The sequence below is a fragment of the Cuculus canorus genome, chromosome 1 (genome assembly GCF_017976375.1).
Source record: "Cuculus canorus isolate bCucCan1 chromosome 1, bCucCan1.pri, whole genome shotgun sequence".
In the NCBI taxonomy this organism is placed as follows: Eukaryota; Metazoa; Chordata; class Aves; order Cuculiformes; family Cuculidae; genus Cuculus; species Cuculus canorus.
Genome location: NC_071401.1, coordinates 86874801 through 86892230, shown reverse-complemented (window position 1 = coordinate 86892230; position 17430 = coordinate 86874801). Strand labels below are relative to the sequence as shown.

Sequence of the window (17430 nt, the reverse complement as noted above, 5' to 3'; positions counted from 1 at the left end):
CAGAAATTAGAGTGCTGGCAAGCTATATATTTCTTTTTCACTGATTGATGAGCATTGTGATATGTAGGTGGTTTCTTAAGGACGAGAGTGCTTTGTGTAAAAGTGTTGAGCTTGCTGTCTTCAGAAGCACTTTGATATTGCCAATTATTAGCTGTGAGGAAGTTTCTTTTCAAGAGTCATTGGCACAAACATTTAGAATTTATAATTATAGTCTTCAAAGCCTCACGATAGGTAATACTAAGTTGTTAGAACTCATACAATGAATGAAACAAACCTCTTTCACAGCCTTCTTTTCTCTTAGTAATTACTGAATGGAACAGATGTTCAGATATCATCATATTTGAGGTAATTTCTGGATGGGAGAGATTACATAGTCAATTTAGGGCTTTCTCTGTTTATACTTTTAAGCTACTTAATACCTCAACTTTTAAGATCCTGCTGTCAAAAGGAGGTTGGCACAGAGCTTTACTGGACACTAAAGAATTTTCCAGTGATTACGTAAATATGCATATTTATAATTTCTGAGAGATTTGGGAATACTCGGATTTTCTTGTTACACAGTTTCATATTTAGTAAGCGAAGCTCATGAATTTTATTTTATTTAAGAAGGACTATGTTCTTAAATTGCATACATTTTGAAATTTTGGCTCCATCAGGCAAAATAACTAGGATGTTATTAATGAGGTAGCATGGTACGTTATTGGAGATTTAGCTGTAAATCTTTATTTTCACTTGGTTACCTATTTGAAAACTGCTGATGTTTAAAAATCTTCAAATAAGATTTTTATTTTTCTTACTTCTTTTTCTTGGACAAGCTGTTGATAAATTATAAAAGAATGTGATAACATTAGAAGTTCTGACAGGGTAGATATTTGTCAAAGTGAATGCACTATAGAAGATGGATTTTGCTGGGCCGCTAGAATATATATATTGGATACACTTCATATGGTCCCTAAATGTGAAATCCTAGAGGGCAGTTGTAAGGACATGGAAGTAAGTTATGTCATGCCAAAACCAGGTCAGGCCCCATAGCTAAAAACTACAGACAGCTGCAGGTTTAGTTTACAAACACAGAAAAAGTCCTTTACAAATATAGAAAAGCCCTATACTACAAACAAAGGTCATGGAGCTGAGTATCCAATCTCCAGCAGTGTCCAAAAGCAGAAGATCAAGGAAAATATATAAGCAGAGCAAACATATCAGCATTTGTTTTTTCCTTTAACCTTTCAGTCTCCAACCTTTGCAACTCAAGGACCTTCCAGTCCCCAAATGGCTTTTAGGGCTTAATAACCTCAAGCGAATTTCTCTTTTGTGAACTTGCTTAGTAATTCCTTAAATTCAGGTCAGTTTTACCATCTGCAGCCTTCTGTTGGCAAAAGCTTCCACAGTTTTCCTAAGTACCGGGTGAAGAAGCATGTCCTGTTTCTGCTGCGGCTGCCACCTGCTAGCTTCATCCCCAAGCCTGCCCGGTTTCTTTTAGTGCATGAAGCAACGTGTGATTAAACACTAGTTTGCTCATGAAGTCGCTTATGACTGCACAGATCTTTTAAAAATACTACAGCCCCGAACTACTCACTTTTTCTCTTGTAGAATGGTGACTGACCAGCTCTTTGTTCTGTTGGCTCAGTCTTTAAATCTCACTATGAAGTCCGTAATCTGTCAGAGTGATATGTGCACCTGTCCCTGCCATTTGCCTTTCATTGTCTTGGGGATTCTGCTGTCATTCAAGACAATTTGTTGCAAAGTGTAGTCTACCTACAAAAGAGTGATTTGATTTATGACGAAATAGAAATCTTTTTCAATTATTCATTAATATAATTTACTGGTTTGTAGCTTGGAGGCAGACTAATGTAACACATATAAGAGGAATAAAACTAAAAATCTTTTAAAATTAGTGTTGTTATTAAGTAGCATTTGATTTTGAGTTTGTAGGAATAGTTCTTACGCAGAATGTGAAACCAGAGGGTCTTAGATACATCTCTTTATATTTAAGATTTTCTTAGGAGTCCTCAGGCATGTTTATTGCTCCTTCTTAGCCCCACTTTATTAATCACCTATTTGAGAACAGACCTAAAATAATTGTTTTCTTCTTTTAACTTACTCCAGTGTGACCATATCAATTATTTATCCATGTAAAATTTTGTAAGTTATTTGCAGACTGATGTTTAGCATGTAGGAGGACCTTTGTATTACTTCTTTCATCATAAATCTGAAATATTCCAGCCCCAAGATCCAGGCTGGTAACAATTTTTCAGGTGAAACTGACACTTTAATACAATTTTTATTTAAAAAAATTATTTGCTGTATGATGCATTAGCTGTCTTGCTCCAAGAAATGTGTTCCCACCAAGTGGGAGTTAGGAACTTGATTTATTTTATAGGCAGCATGCAGCACTGACTTAAAATAATTTTGTCAAAAAAGATCATAAAATCATGGAATAGTTGTGGTTAGAAGGGACCTCTGGAGCTCAATACAGGTTCAAATTAGATCAGGTTCCTTAGTACCTTGTCCACTCGAGTCTTGAATATCTCCAGGAATCCCTGAACAAGACTAACTTCGCATTCCTCAAGACCAGCACCATAGTTCTTCTATTTGTCCTATTCACTTTTCTCAGGATCTTATGGTCACTTTTGCAGGAGCAGAATCTCACTTTAACATTACTGACACATCCCTTAGTCCCCAAGACTCTAGTTTAAACACAGTTACTATTTTAACCTAGGGCGTAAGATTTCCATAGTGTTTCAGAACAGTAATTCTGTTCTCTCACAGTGCTTAGTTATCCTTTTTCCCCTCTCAATGAAATTAATCTTAGCATACTTTCTGTATGGATGTGAAACCACATGGACATTAAGGAGGTCTCCACATTATAATTCACTCTGTAAAGGAAGATACTCCAAGAGTTTGGAGCACTATATACTCTCATAGCCAAACAGGTAGAAGTATACCCAGCATCATTTTTCAGCCGAGGCAGCACATATGGACCATTCCGTCTTGAAAACTGTGACCTTTGATCATAAATGCTGTAGTCCTTCTAAGGAGGATTTAATTAACCTAAGGTAGATTATTGCACAATGTTTGGTTCCCATGCATTTAAATGTGCATGTTTAAAATTATTTACAGTCAACTCAAAACCAGTTTTTACTGGAGCTCTGTAGACACAGTTTTTCTGAAATGTCTGTGAACCAAGAAATGTACAATAGAGAGCAACCCTTTGAATGAATAGCAAGCTATTAGTCAAAACACCTCTTACATTTTACAATGCATACTTGATTACTGATATCTTTTCAGTTTGTTGTACATTTATTTCAGCTAATTAGAAGGACATTAACATGTCTTTAAGACAGGAAACATTCATGTTTATTCTGCAACTTTCTATATAATCTCATTTTCCTCTTCTAATTATTGTATTTAAGTAATATTTTATGCATTCTAGAAATTCTGATTTGTTGTTACATAGATTTATATTGTTTTGAATAGAACTGGAAAATACTATGATGTCTGTTTTAAATATTTCTGTACAGATTTTTACAAAATTTATATAGAACTACAGCACATGAAAGTTCAGTGAAGTGAGGAAGTTTGAGTTTCAGTGAAAAGCATACTTGTGGGATTTCAAACTATTTTCAGTCTGTGTAGCATGCTGAATGTTTCGTCTTGGACTGTCATAGCAGAGCTCCCTCGAGGATGACACTTTTGTTCAGGTTGTTCCAGTGCTATAGAATCAGGTTTGGGTTGGAAGGGACCTTTAAAAGCCATCTAGTCCAAAACCCTGCAGAAAGCAAAGACATCTTCAGTTAGATTAGGTTGCTCAGAGACCCATCCAACCTGAATTTGAATATTTCCAGGAAGGGGGCATCTACTGCCTCTCTGGGCAACGTGTTCCAGTCTTTCACCATCCTCATTGTAAAGAAGTTCTTCTTTATATCTACTCTGAATCTGCCTTCTTTTAGTTTAAAACTATTACCCCTGTCCTATAGCAACAGGCACTGTTAAAATATCTATCCTCATATAAAAGAACTTTGAAGTGGAAGCATCAGCGTACTCAAAATTATTAAAACTGCTGTAAATACTTTCAGAATCTGCACAACATTTGTTTCTGTTCATGCAAAAATGAAAATCTGAAGGTGATATTTGTTCGCAGAACACAATGTTTATCACTCTTTTGCCTTTAATCATTTAGTAGGAGCAAAATACTTACATTTCCTGTAACTTGTATGAAATGTTTCCTAGCTTTGAAAGCAATAGCAAGTTTTGGAAGCAATAACTGACTTCAGTGAAAAAGTTGTTTTTTTTCTGAGTATCTGAATAAAAGCTCATTATAGTCCTCATTGATTTAACACTGTGTGACAGTAAACAAAACCACCATTACTCAGACATTTTTTACATTTTTTGGTTTAAGTTCCGGCATTCAAAGAATAATTGTCAGGCAATTGCCTGAGCAAGCCTACACTCTACAGTAAATAACACTTTCTAATTAGTGCTGATGTCAATTGGAAACAGTATCTGATTAGCATACGTAGGAGCAGTTGAGGTTAAACTTCGTGAACTGTATAAATCCATGCATATTGTCGCCTGTTTTCTCTCAGTGTTACATACATCAAGATTCTGCTCCTGTAGTCAGCACTGGTGAGGCCACATCTCCAATACTGTGTTCAGTTTTGGGCTCCTCACTACAAGACATTGAGGTCTTGGAGTGAAGAGGGAAGAGCAACAAAGGTGGTAAAAGGGCTAAAGAACAAGTGTTACGAGGAGCAGCTGGGGGAACTGGGGCTATTTAGCCTAGTGAAGAGCAAGCTGGGGGGAGACCTTATTGCTGTCTCCAGCTACCTGAAAGGGAGTTTTAAAAAGCTGAGTGCTGGTGTCTTCACCAAAATGATAGGTGGTAGGATGAGAGGGAATGGCTGCAAACTATGCTACGGGAGGTTCAGATTGGACATTAGGAAAAATTTCTTCACCAGGAGGGTTATCAAGCAGTGGAACAAGCTGCCCAGAGAGGTCGTTGGGTCACCATCCATGGCGGTATTCAAAAGATGTGTATATGAAGTGCTTAGGAAGATGATTTAGTAGTGGACAGGTACGGTGTCCTTTGTGATTTCAAAGGCCTTTTCCAACTTAGTGATTCTATGATTCTATGTCCATACACATTTTGCTGACATTTGCATAGCTACTTCCCAAAAGCCCAGTAATTCTTTGAAGAGTCTACTGAGTCACACTTAGCGTCCTGCTTTGTATTAATCCATGCAGAAATGCTGTGTATCTCTGCAGGGTGTTCAAATCCAGCTGTTGGAAACCTCACCCAGGCAAGCCAAAGAGGATGCCCGTATTGCAGACGTTTCTCTTTGTGTAGGGCAATTAAAGTTTGGGGAATTCCATGGCTACTGCTGTCTGCAGTACGTGATGTTGCCCAGAATTATCCTTTTTTGTTTAAAATTCTTCTTTTCTTTTCTTTTTTTTTTTTCCTTAGACTCCTTCATGTCAAAACATAGACTCCTTTTCTTTCAGTAAATTGTTGGACTGAATTGTAAAATAGAATTGTCTCATGTCTTTCATCTTACACTTGCTTGATTTATGCATTTAAGGATATCTTTGCAAATACTCTTTTGTCAGTTTCAGAAACTGATGCTAGTTTTGGAAGAGAGTAAGATCTGCAGCGCATGTGAGGAACTCCAATAGACTGTCTTTTATCTTTGCCTTCTGGAACTTCTTTAGCTGTTACTGGTTATTCCTGTTCATTGGAAAATCCAAGACTCTAATGTGTTTCAGTTGTTGTTGCCTTTGTGGAACCTTGTAAAAGGAGTGTTCTGGGGGACGAAGACACTAGGCAAATTTCAGAATTTCAGAAAGCATTCTTTCTCAACTACTACTAATTTTCAATTGTCATTAATAGATAAGATAGAATGTCTAAAGTGAATTCCAGTGGTATTGAATAAACCTTTTAAAGAAATTTTATATGAAAATAGGAGAGATAATAACTATTTTGCCTTTGGCTTTTAATAGGCTATGTGTCTAATTAATAAATAATAGATTCCCTTTGCTTTCAGAGCAGAGAAAATAATTCAACTTCATGAGTTTCAGTGATCTCTAAGATGGGGAGCATTTCTACATAAATTTAGGAGGTTCTGTTATGCATGATGAAAATTCCAATATTTTAATTATCATGTAATTAATCTTACAGTAAAATTCAGCAATGGAAAGGTAAATTAGAAGACTCTACAAAGAAAGTATTTTTGCTTATTTGGTCTCAGAAGGCCTCATGTGCAGGCTTCAAATAAGTATGATTAAGTGTACTGAGGTGATAAAATAGATTATCTGTAGAGTCTTTGCAATAATTGGAGACTATGTTGAGACTGCTCTTCAGTCGTTGATTAGGTCTCCTACTTCTTTGATGTTAGAACTTTCTACACCTCTCTGTCCTTCTTGGGTAAGCACTAGGTGATGGTAAACCAAAGGTGAGGTATGAGTTACTGTAAAAAAATTATTTGCTCATTCTTTGATTTGCATTTAATTTAGATACAAATTTCTGTGAGCTAAGAAAAACAGTGGCAGCTACACTAACATAATAGTGTCTGTCAATACATTCATATTTCTGTTCTGAATACGTGCAGCCTGTGCTGTGAGATTTTCTGATTTATTTTAAAATGGAAATAACAAGATATTCTTCAGAAATTTAGGGTTGTATAAGTTTTCTTCTCTCTAATGGCACTAGAAAACTGGAGTGACTCCTTGCACTTCGGGGAAAATATCATTTTATAAGAAATGAATAGAAGTGCCGGGAGGCTCTGATTGCATTACCTGAACATCAGGCTCTGGATATGAAACCAGCTCATGCACTGGCAGTATGTATCCTGTCCCCAAAATGTGAACTTCCTTCAGTCAATTGGTAAGACTTGCCCCTAGATCCGTCTTTAAGGATAGAGTTGGGCGTTCTTGAAATGTGTGGTAATGTTTGGTTCTTTTTCTGTGAGAAGAACATGGCACCTTTAGAGAAGGATTTTATACCTTTCTCTCAGATGGTCAGTAGTAGCAATTTTTTAAACTATTGGTATTTGTCAGTTACTCCTCTGTGTAATTCCTTGAAAGCTGATGTTAGACTGCACAAAAAGGTTTCTACTACAAAGGCTGGGAAAGAGACTGGAGCCCTGACTAGAGAAGGAAACTGCTTGTGCAGTGTCTGACTTCCAACTGGTCAGTGTAGAGTTTCACTTGCAGCAGAATGGGTTCCCCATGTTCTAACAGGAAAAAGGATGAAGGGAGAAAGGATGGCTTTTGTGACTTAAGTTATTGCTCAGTGCTTCCCATGAGTCAGTAAAGCTATGGCCTTATTAAGCTATGCCCGGTGCACCTTTCTTCCCTCATGACTGGGCAATATCTTTTGCTGCTATAATAGTAATCCAGTATCGATGAAAGAAAACGTCAGTCACTTTCATACAACTTCCCAGCACAACTGAACAAACTGTAAATGAGGATGCTGGGTAGAGAAATCCAACCTTTAATACATTTAGCTGAGTAAAAGCAAGAAAGCAAGTATGATTAATCCCTCTTTTATTAAAACTGACTTAAAAGATTTGTTGAGATCAGCTCGGTGGCTTGTCTTTATTGTTTCACAGAGAGAAGCTTCAAATATTTTCACTGCAAGAAAAGGCTGATTTAGTCCTTAGTAAGACTTTAGTCTTATTAATTGTAACACCTGTAAGCTAACCAAGTTTTTATTTCTTTCTTACTGACATCTGTTCAGCAAAGTTTACAGATTCACAGTGACCTTGAGGCAATTACTTGAAAATTTATGCAAAGACTTATGGCTTATGTCCTTTTGCCTTTCTGGATTGCATCTTGTCTTTTCCTGTTATCAATCAGCAGCCTGAGGTCCCTGCCAAACTGTAGGGCACCTCTGGCTCTTTGTTCCACAGCTCTGCACGCTGGGAGCACAACTGGTCTGCACTAGAGCTGCTTTGCAGGCTCTGCATTCTGGGTTTCCTACCTGTTCTAGGGGCACAACACTTGTCCCAAGCTCTGGTCTCAGTTACTTACCTGTCCCAGCAGTCTGAAGAAATTCTGTGTTCTCTACTTTTATTCTAAGCTGATTCTTCCTATTTATGCCTAATATAACTTTAAACCTTCTGTCTAGTGTCATGCGTAATATTGAATTCTATGTCTTCAGAGTGCCTTTTCTCCTTTAAATTATTTTCTGTCTCTCTCCATCTGTTGATAGTTTTGGATGCTAGATTCCCCAGACTAAGTGATAATAATAAGCCAATAATACTGTAAAATGCATAAGAAATACCAACCAACTTGTCTTTCTGTAATAATATTACTGTCTAGTCCGTCTTCAAATTAAAAGTGTAATCTACATACGTACTTGTCTGCGAAAGGAAATGAAAAGTCTAAGATCTTTTCCTCAGCCAAGTTTTTACCCTTTATAATGTTTCTGAAAAAAAAATGGGAAAAAGCATCCATCACATGGCATTTTTATAAAAAAGAAAACATATTTATCTACATATTAAAGAATAATAGCCATGTTACTGTATTCTGTCATCATGTATTTTGATGGACTCATTATTTGAAATTTTGTGTGTTTATGAATCTCAGAAGTGCATTCCTACCCTTTGTGCTTGTAGAAGTAAATTTAGTTATGACTTAGTTTTCATCCTTTTCCCCTCTTTTCTATTCGTCTCCCTTCAGAGCCCCTTCCCCTTCCTATTTTCTTTCCCTTTGCTCTATTTTCCCTTTTTGTAGGATTTGCCTGTGCTCATTTATTCTAAAACGTAATGATGTTTTATGCTCATTGGAATTTTTGGAGCTTTGACTCATAGTTTTTGAGCATTAGGCAATAGGAGAGGCAATATTCATGAACCGATTTCTTTGTGCCTTCTTTGGACATGGTATTTTTCAATTGATTGATGTTCTTCTTTGTATTGCTTTCACAATTACTAGCTTTCATGTAGCTCTGAACAAAATGCTTTTCATGGAATACCATGTTTTCATGTAATACTTCCCACAATATTAACTTCTTCCATAATGTATCTGATGAAGGAGCTGATTAAGTCATTTACTTGTTTGATAGCATTTATTTGTTAAATTTAAATAGACAGAATGAGGGCTAATATAGACTCCTTTAAAAGAACAACACAGAAATGACAATGAAAGTACTCAGTAGTGAGATGAGTATGATGGAGCTTGATGTTCTAAGATTTCTAAATATATTCACACCAAAAAGCTTGCTAGTACAATTATCTATCAGCTCTTATTTTCAGTCTGTCTCCTGATTTTCTTTTTTCTTTTTTTCACATATGATTTTTTTTTTATTTTCAGATAACATTCTTTGGCATAAGATTGGCGCAAGTTTCTGTCTGAGTTTGGAAAATTAATATGCTTCATATATTACTTTAGTTTAATTACTTCTATGAGTATTCTAGAATGTGTACCTGCAGTTGAGTTAGTATGTGGAACACTCTTAAGTATGCATCATTCACTTGTAACACCTGGGAGATGATTCTACTGCAAGTTCCCTTGTTTTCCTGAGTTGTTAATTGTACATTACCTTATAAATCTTCTAAGATCTGTGTTTCTGTACCTGACCATGGTAGTGTAGGGTTTTTTCCACAGAAATGTATTCTGTGAATTCCTTTCCTCAGTCCTTGTGTAAGATGGAGGATTAATTTCATCCATGATAAACCAGGAATCTTATTTTCCTTCCTGTATCACATTTTCTGATTATTTTATTTTGAAATAAAACCCTCGGATTTCCTTCAGGTCCACTTATGTTATATAAAGATCAGCTGTTGCAGCCAACAGTTGTATCTGCTAAGCCAAGGAGATTGTCTGTGTTTTGACCTTTATTTAACATGAAGACAGTAGGTTAAAATAATAAGTAAAACTGGTGTATACTTAAATCCCTAGAGTCTTTCTGGTCATTAAATTTCTAACAAATTCCTATTTTACATTTTTCTTTTGTTTCTTTGACTTCTAGAAAGTAACTTCTGCTTCTTTCTTCTTTTTTCTTTTATTTTTTTAATTTCAATTTTACTTATTCTGTCTTTTTCTTTATTTGGTGTATATTTTATCTTTGTTCTTTTCATTGCTGCTTCCAGTTCCCCATATCCCTCCTTTAATTGTTGGTTTCCCTGAAATAAACAAGTAAGGAAGAGATGTTAATTACTTTGCTGATATACCTGACTAATGTTATAGATAGCTTATATATTGATTAATATCATACAATTACCTCTAGTGTCATATTTCTGCCAATCAAAGTTGGAAAATTAGTACAGCACTGATGAAAAGTCTCCTTGTGCTTCCCATTTGGTATCGGCACTCCTTTCTCTATCCTGTACTGTCTTGTTTCCCCCATCTTTTCCATCACTTTGTTTTTTAAGAAGAAAAACTAAGTGTGAACCAACAATTCATCATGCAGCTGCTTTGAGCATTTTTAAAAATTAAGTTTTGAATAAGTTTGCAGTGCAGGGGAGTGATAAATCAACATACGTGCAAACGGCACAAGAGATTCTTCTGAAAATTTTCCTTCTTCTGCAGGTAAAAGGCAGTGGCCATGGGTCACAACCTTAAAAAAAAGTTTTAAACCAGGTTATTTTCAATAAGAATTGATAATAAAGGATCAGTCATTTGTTTTGGCAAGCCTTTGCCTTGCTATGCTTGTTTTTTCAAAGCTTTATACAACTTAACATACACTTTTCAGTGACACAATGAATTTCTTTGACACATCTTCAAGCTCGTTGTTTCTGCAGACCTACTGCAATGCTGATCAAGTGAAGATATTCAATGTATTTGAGAAAGAAGACTTAATTGCCTGGTTGCCAGAAAAATAGCAGCCTTCTTCAGGTTAAGGATGATATATGTGGCAGTAGTATAGAGTGACTTAAGGTATTTTTAGTTGCTGAATCATGTAAGGTATACTTCCAAGACCCTAATAAATCGATTGTTAACTTTTGTCTTGAGGTTTACTTATAATACATCTGTAATTAATATGTCCTTCTGGGATGTTGCCATGCTGTGTCTATATTTTCTTTTTGAAAGCTTGAAAAAAAAATAATTTAGCATTTTGTCAAGCAGAATTTTTGGCTGTCCTAGATGGATTTCAATCTCAACTTTCTGACTAACTTAAATGCTGAGAAAAGGAAGACAGACAGGCACACAGTCAGTTATGAAGGCTAGTTCTATTTTTCCCTTATGACATGAAGCAATATAATTATATCCTCTTATCAAAATGTCATTGTGCTCATATTCCCAGGGTTATTCAGTAACATTACAGGCACAACTTTCTTGTTGTGTTACAGATGGATCTATTGATCACTTCAAGTTTCTAAAGAATCTTAAAAAGTTCTCTTAGAAGTCCACAGGTCTTATGCTTCCCCTCCGCGAAAACAACTTTCATTCTGCAAGATTAGGGAACAAAATAAAGTCTCTTTGATTTAGTCATATGTTTTCATTTAAAATTTGTGCAGTATAGTGTACGTAATAGGCAAATTCAGGAATACTGTGCATGCCTTGACTTCCATAACAACACGACTGTTCATACCATAAATTAAAATATTTTATCAGAACCGTTTTACACACTAAATACAAAGAAAGAAATAGAGTTGCTGAGTTTTGTTAGTTAAACAGATAACTCAAGAGGTTGAGCAGGCTGAGTAAATCGTATGAGAAACCTATTCGGTACTGGTTTTCAGATATTTTCAGATATTTTAGGTAGTCAAGTGGCAGCACTTGTGTCAACTAAAAATAATCTTAATTAGAATGAGTAGTGCAGGGTGTGGAAAATGGTTAGAAAACAAGGATTCCCACTGCTGTAGAAAATGTTTGATGTCTTGGATTTCTTTGTTCTGTGAAACAGAAGCAAGACCTTACCAAAAAAAACTTATGGGTTTAAAGGGAGCTCTTGCCTCAGAAGAGCAGTGAGAGAAAAAGGAAGAGGGAGGGAGTCAGGCCAGAATAGCCAATAGCAATAAAGTTTGTGCTATACACATAAATATTTATTGATCATGGAAAAACTTAGTCTAGCACTGGAAACTGTCCTTAATTCTGTCCTCACTAAGAAACCATCCAAAGGAATTGATACTTTCTGACAAAAAGTGTTTGTCATAAAATTCCCAACTAGCTCTAATGAGTATGACAGTAAGTACTAGAACAACGCTGCTGACAGGAATGCAAATATTTTCTGTGTAATATGGATTCTCAGTTTTATATTGTTCTGTAATAAAAGTAGGAGATGTGCAGTATAGGTCAGCATGGTGTCAATTCTAGCAAATTAAAGTACAGATGCTTTCTCTCAAATCAATCAATGCATCTATGAAACTTCACAGATTAAAAATAATGTGGAAATGTCGATCTACTTGATACTGAACAAAATAATCAGTGTATTTAATTGTGGTTCTCAATAGCTCTCAGACATACAAAAATTTGAAAATTTGTAGGTGCACAAAAATGTTGCACAGTGACCAAACTATACAAAATTATATTTCTATATATTTAAAGATTAATTATTTAGTCAAATCATCTCATCAGGGCCTTGACTTGAATTTTAGAAAGCAAAAATGATCTTTTACCATGTATTTCCTTTCATCTTGCACGATGCTATATACAAAATTCTGTCTTCTAGCCACTTACTGCAACGAGGCCGTGATTAAGTACAGTTCCAAGTATGACCTATTAATGTAGAAATGTTTCTTAAACAATATTAACATAGAAATGTTTCTGAGGCTTATCTCTCTCTGTGTAATTCCGAGTTTTTTTTCTGCCACATGAAAGAGTGACTACAAGGCACTTAACTTAGTAGCTCTCAGTGTTTGGCTTTTTTGTTGTTTGGTTTTTTTTATTTTTCATTTGGCAAATGTTTTTTCCTATTTTTCTCCTGAATTGCACCAGAATTGCTGAGGCCAGTTGTGTTCTATTTTCATTAAGATTCAGTTCTGGCTTAATTGTTTGAATTAATGGTATGTACACAAGTTATAAATTATTGGATCTGCAGCAATTTCTCTCAGATTATATCAATAATAAAATTTTAAGAGGGAATAAAGGATGTACATTCCTCACCATAAGAAAAAGACTTGAAATAAGCTAGGCACCAATCTCTCTTGCTAGACACCAATCTCTCTATCTATGCAGCAGAACTCTGTTAAAAGCAGATGTATGCAAAAGAATCCTGTTAGGTGTATATTCCTGTCATATATTTCATATTCATTATTTAATTAACACAGTATATTTACACAGGTGGAATACACCACTTTACAAAACAGTGGCTTTTACAGCTTTCCAGTCTTATTTTACCAAATTTATTCTTCGTTTTTGGTTTTGGTTTTGAGTGTTTGTACTAACTGAAGCCATTCTTTCATTTCAGTTTGGAAGACGTTATATTGAAGATCTTTTTAATGATTTTCGAGATGGACGAAGACTTCTGGAGCTCCTGGAATGCCTTACAGGCCAAAAACTTGTATGTGTATATTAACACATTTAGTGCTCATTGAAGTATTCATGTTGTGATAGTTGTAGTAGAGAGTGTTCATTAATTTCCATCATTGATGAGGGCCTGCAGAAACTATTTCTTAGGGGTCTGAATATTTTTGACTTTCATTTGAAATCAAAGAAACATTGGGATTGACAGTTATATTGGACAGTGACCCTTTGCTGTGTGTATATTTGAAATGAAAATGTTCTACTTTGTTGTATATGCTTATTAAGGAAGTGGGGCATAGAGAAAAAAGACTGAGATAAGTTTCATTTAGATATTTAGATTTTAGTTGGAATTGAGAAATTATTTATCAGTAGATGTTTGTGGCAAATACAAGGAGTACGATTTATTATGTAGACTTCTAATGTTTTGCTAATAAATTTCATACATACAGTCTGTATGTTGGAGGTAGTACATGTCTGAAAAGAGAGAATAGCTTGCTCTTACCAACCTGGAAATTATGGAGCCACACATCACATGTATCTTTGAACATCCTCTCTTGTATTCCTGCTTGAATTTTGTGAGCTTGGGATCTGTCTGAAAATTTCTTATACATGAATAGTGAAGCAGACTGGGAGTTTGAGAATCAAAATCCAGAGAGAGTATTTGTAAATAAATACTAAACAAACTGACACTTATCTGTTTGGTGTCATAGTAATGTTCCTAAATTTTGCCATAATTTAATTATAATAAAACCAATCTGGAATTATCTGATTTTATATAAATGTGAATGATTCATTGACTGAAAAAAAAAATCCAGGTACCAAATTATCTCCCAACTGTGGATTCACATAGTTTCACAATTACCTTTATTTCATATTGGGAAGCTGAAGCTGCATGTGCACAATATACGATAATATTCTTCCTGTTGTCATGAATTTGTGAAGTAGAAAATGACAGGTGTAATATACGATTTGAATTACTTATAGTGTTCTCTATTTTCTGATTTTAAGCAAATTTGTTTTATTTTCTTCGTAGGCAAAAGAAAAGGGCTCTACAAGAGTTCATGCACTGAACAATGTCAACAAAGCACTGCAGGTTTTGCAGAGAAATAATGTAAGTAATTAGCTGGACAGGGTCAGAGCATCCTAAGGATAGCATACTTAATGCTTTGTAAGGGTTGACTTAGAATCTGGCCTATGGTATACAATTACTGGAGTCAAAACAGTTTTATTAATGTGACTTGGATATTTTGTCATTCATCATGAAGATGGAATGTATTTCTAAGAGTTTAAAATATGCCAGCAAATAGGATATCTATAACAGATGCTTTCCGTAGAAAGATCAACATGCACAGTTTGATGGTAAAGTATGGTGTATCAAATACACTTTAAAAAGTTAATTGCAAGAAGCCATCCATAGCTGATTAGAAGGTGCAACCTATCAAAATATCTACTCTCTGACAATTATGAAGTCTGAAAACCTGAGGATTTTTCTACGCGAAATCTTTTTGGTAAATTTTCATTGGTGTCTGTTCCTTATGGTTCATAATAGTAAGGAAAGGAATAATATCAAAAGCACTTTTCATTCTACTTTGTCAAGATTGACTTTTCAAGCCAGTATCCTGTGCAACCTTTTTGAGTAAATATTCCCATAATATTTTCCTCATGCAAAATTCTAATGGACCTATAACTTTAACAGACATTTTCACTAGCCAACGAATTATATCCTTTCTCCTCCTCAAGAATAAATTCAAAGATGTGATGGAACAGTGATAATGTATTCTGTGCTGCATATTATGTTTGGTTTCTTGATAGCTGCAGTAGGTCACTAAACATGCTTCAGTTCAGTTGCTGAATAAAGTTCTCAATTTTATAAATGTAAGGTAATGCTTATCCATCTGAAGATTTTTGCATAAATGAAAGTGACCTTATCAGACTGGCATAAAGACCTCCAGCTTGATTTTTCTTTTTTTTAACTTAAATTTCATATAAATCAATAGAATAAGCTTCTAATTCTTCCAATATTTGATATTGTTGAATAAAATCAGCGATACATTATTTCACAGTGTACAAGATTTTGATTACATATACAAGTTTCACTGGAACAGGCTGCGCAGGGGGGTGGTTGAATCACCTTCCCCGGAGGTGTTTAAGGGACGGGTGGATGAGGTGCTGAGGGGCATGGTTTAGGGAGTGTTAGGAATAGTTGGACTCGATGATCCAGTGGGTCCTTTCCAACCTATTGATTCTATGATTCTAAGTTTTCATAGTGCATGCTTTTAAAAGTACTTATGCACTACATGTCAGCTAAATCCATTAGTGTGTTTTTCATTCAGTTTCCAGAAAACAGTAGACCCTTTCAGATATAGAAAGGAAACAGAGAATATTCCAGTTGAAGAATATACAAGAGAAAACATTCTTTTGGAAAACAAAATGGCCATCCAATGGCCATCATATTTGTGTAATGAAACTCTTATAAGCTATACACAATATAAAGGTTAGTATAATGTAGATATATACACACTATATCAAACTAGTATAAAGCCAAAAAGTCTTCCTCTGTAATTGTTTCTTCAGCATTCAAAATTATCTCAAGAGTGATTTCTTTAGGACTTCAGGAATGCATAATCAATAGTTCTAAAGCTATTCAAAGCCTGTGACTAATCTAGATTTTTCTGCTAGTATGTGCCATTTTTGGTCTAAGTCTTTGCATTCATTTGGGTGCTGCTGCTTCCAGTAAATCCATTTCATAGAATCATAGAATGGATTGAGTTGGAAGGGACCTTAATGATCATCTAGTTCCAACCCCCCTGCCATGGACAGGGACACCTCCCACTAGAACAGGCTGCTTAAAGTCCTTTCCAGCCAGGCCTTGAACAGTTCCAGTTGTGTGCATCCACAACTTCCCTGGGCAACCTATTCCCATGACTCACCGCCTTCGTCTTGAAGAAAGTCTAGTCTAAATCTTCCCCCTTCAACTTTATAGCCATTCCCCCTAGTCCTATCACTACAAGCCTTTGTAAAAAGTCCTTCCTCAACTTTCTTGTATGCCCCTTCCAGGTACTAGAAGGCCTCTGTAAGTTCTTTTCAAAGCCTTCTCCTCTCCAGGCTGGACAACCCAAACTCTCTCAGCCTGTCCTCATATGGGAGGTACTCCAGCCTTCTGATCATCTTTGTAGCCCTCTTCTGGACCCATTCCAACAGTTCCATACCCTTCTCATGTTGAAGATTCCAGAACTCGACACAATACTTCAAGTGCAGTCTCATGAGAGTGAAGTAGAGCAAGCAAATCACCTCACTCGCCCTGCTGGCCATGCTTCTTTTGGTGCAGGCAAGGATACGGTTGGCCTTCTGGGCTGCAAGCACACGTGGCCAATTCATGTCGAATTTCTCATCAACTGGCACCCCCAACTCCTTCTGTGCAGGGCTGCTCACAATCACATCATTCCCCATCCTGTATTGAAACTGGGGATTGCCCCGACCAAGGTGTAGAACCTTGCACTTGGCCTTGTTGAACCTCTTGATGTTCTCACAGCCCCACTTCTCCAGCTTGTATAGGTCCCTCTGGGTGACATCCCATCCTTCTGGTGTGACATCTGTACCGCTCAGCTTGGTGTCATATGCGAACTTGCTGAGAGTGCACTCGATCTTGCTGTCTGTGTCATTGATGAAGATATTAAACATCACTGATCCCAGTACAGAACTCTGAGGGACACCACTTGTCACAGATTTCATCTGACATCGAGCTGTTGGTCACTACTCTCTGAATGTGACCATTCAACCAATTCCTTTTCCACTGAGCAGTCCATCCATCAAAGCCATATCTCTCCAATTTAGAGAGAAAAATGTTGTGGGGGACAGTGTCAAAGGCTTTACAGAAGTCCAGATAGATCACATCCATTAATTCTCCCATGTCCTCTGATGTTGTTACCCCATCATAGAAAGCCAGTAGGCTGGGCAGACAGGACTTGCCCTTGGTGAAGCCATGCTGGCTGCCACTAATCACCTCCCTGTGCTTTGACATAGCTT

At 36.2% G+C, this 17430-nt stretch overlaps 1 protein-coding gene across 10 annotated transcripts in view; it reads left to right on the top strand.

Annotated features, from left to right (window-relative positions):
- The window catches only part of DMD (dystrophin), a 1193355-nt gene that overhangs the window by 364033 nt on the left and 811892 nt on the right, over nucleotides 1–17430 (top strand). For all 10 annotated transcript variants that reach the window (XM_054050408.1, XM_054050369.1, XM_054050393.1 and 7 more), the window contains 2 exons: nucleotides 13349–13441; nucleotides 14438–14515. Coding sequence is in view for 2 of the 10 variants with exons in the window: in XM_054050369.1 (XP_053906344.1) it covers nucleotides 13349–13441; nucleotides 14438–14515 (171 nt within the window). In the remaining 8 variants the exon portion in view is untranslated. The remainder of the gene's footprint in view (nucleotides 1–13348; nucleotides 13442–14437; nucleotides 14516–17430) is intronic.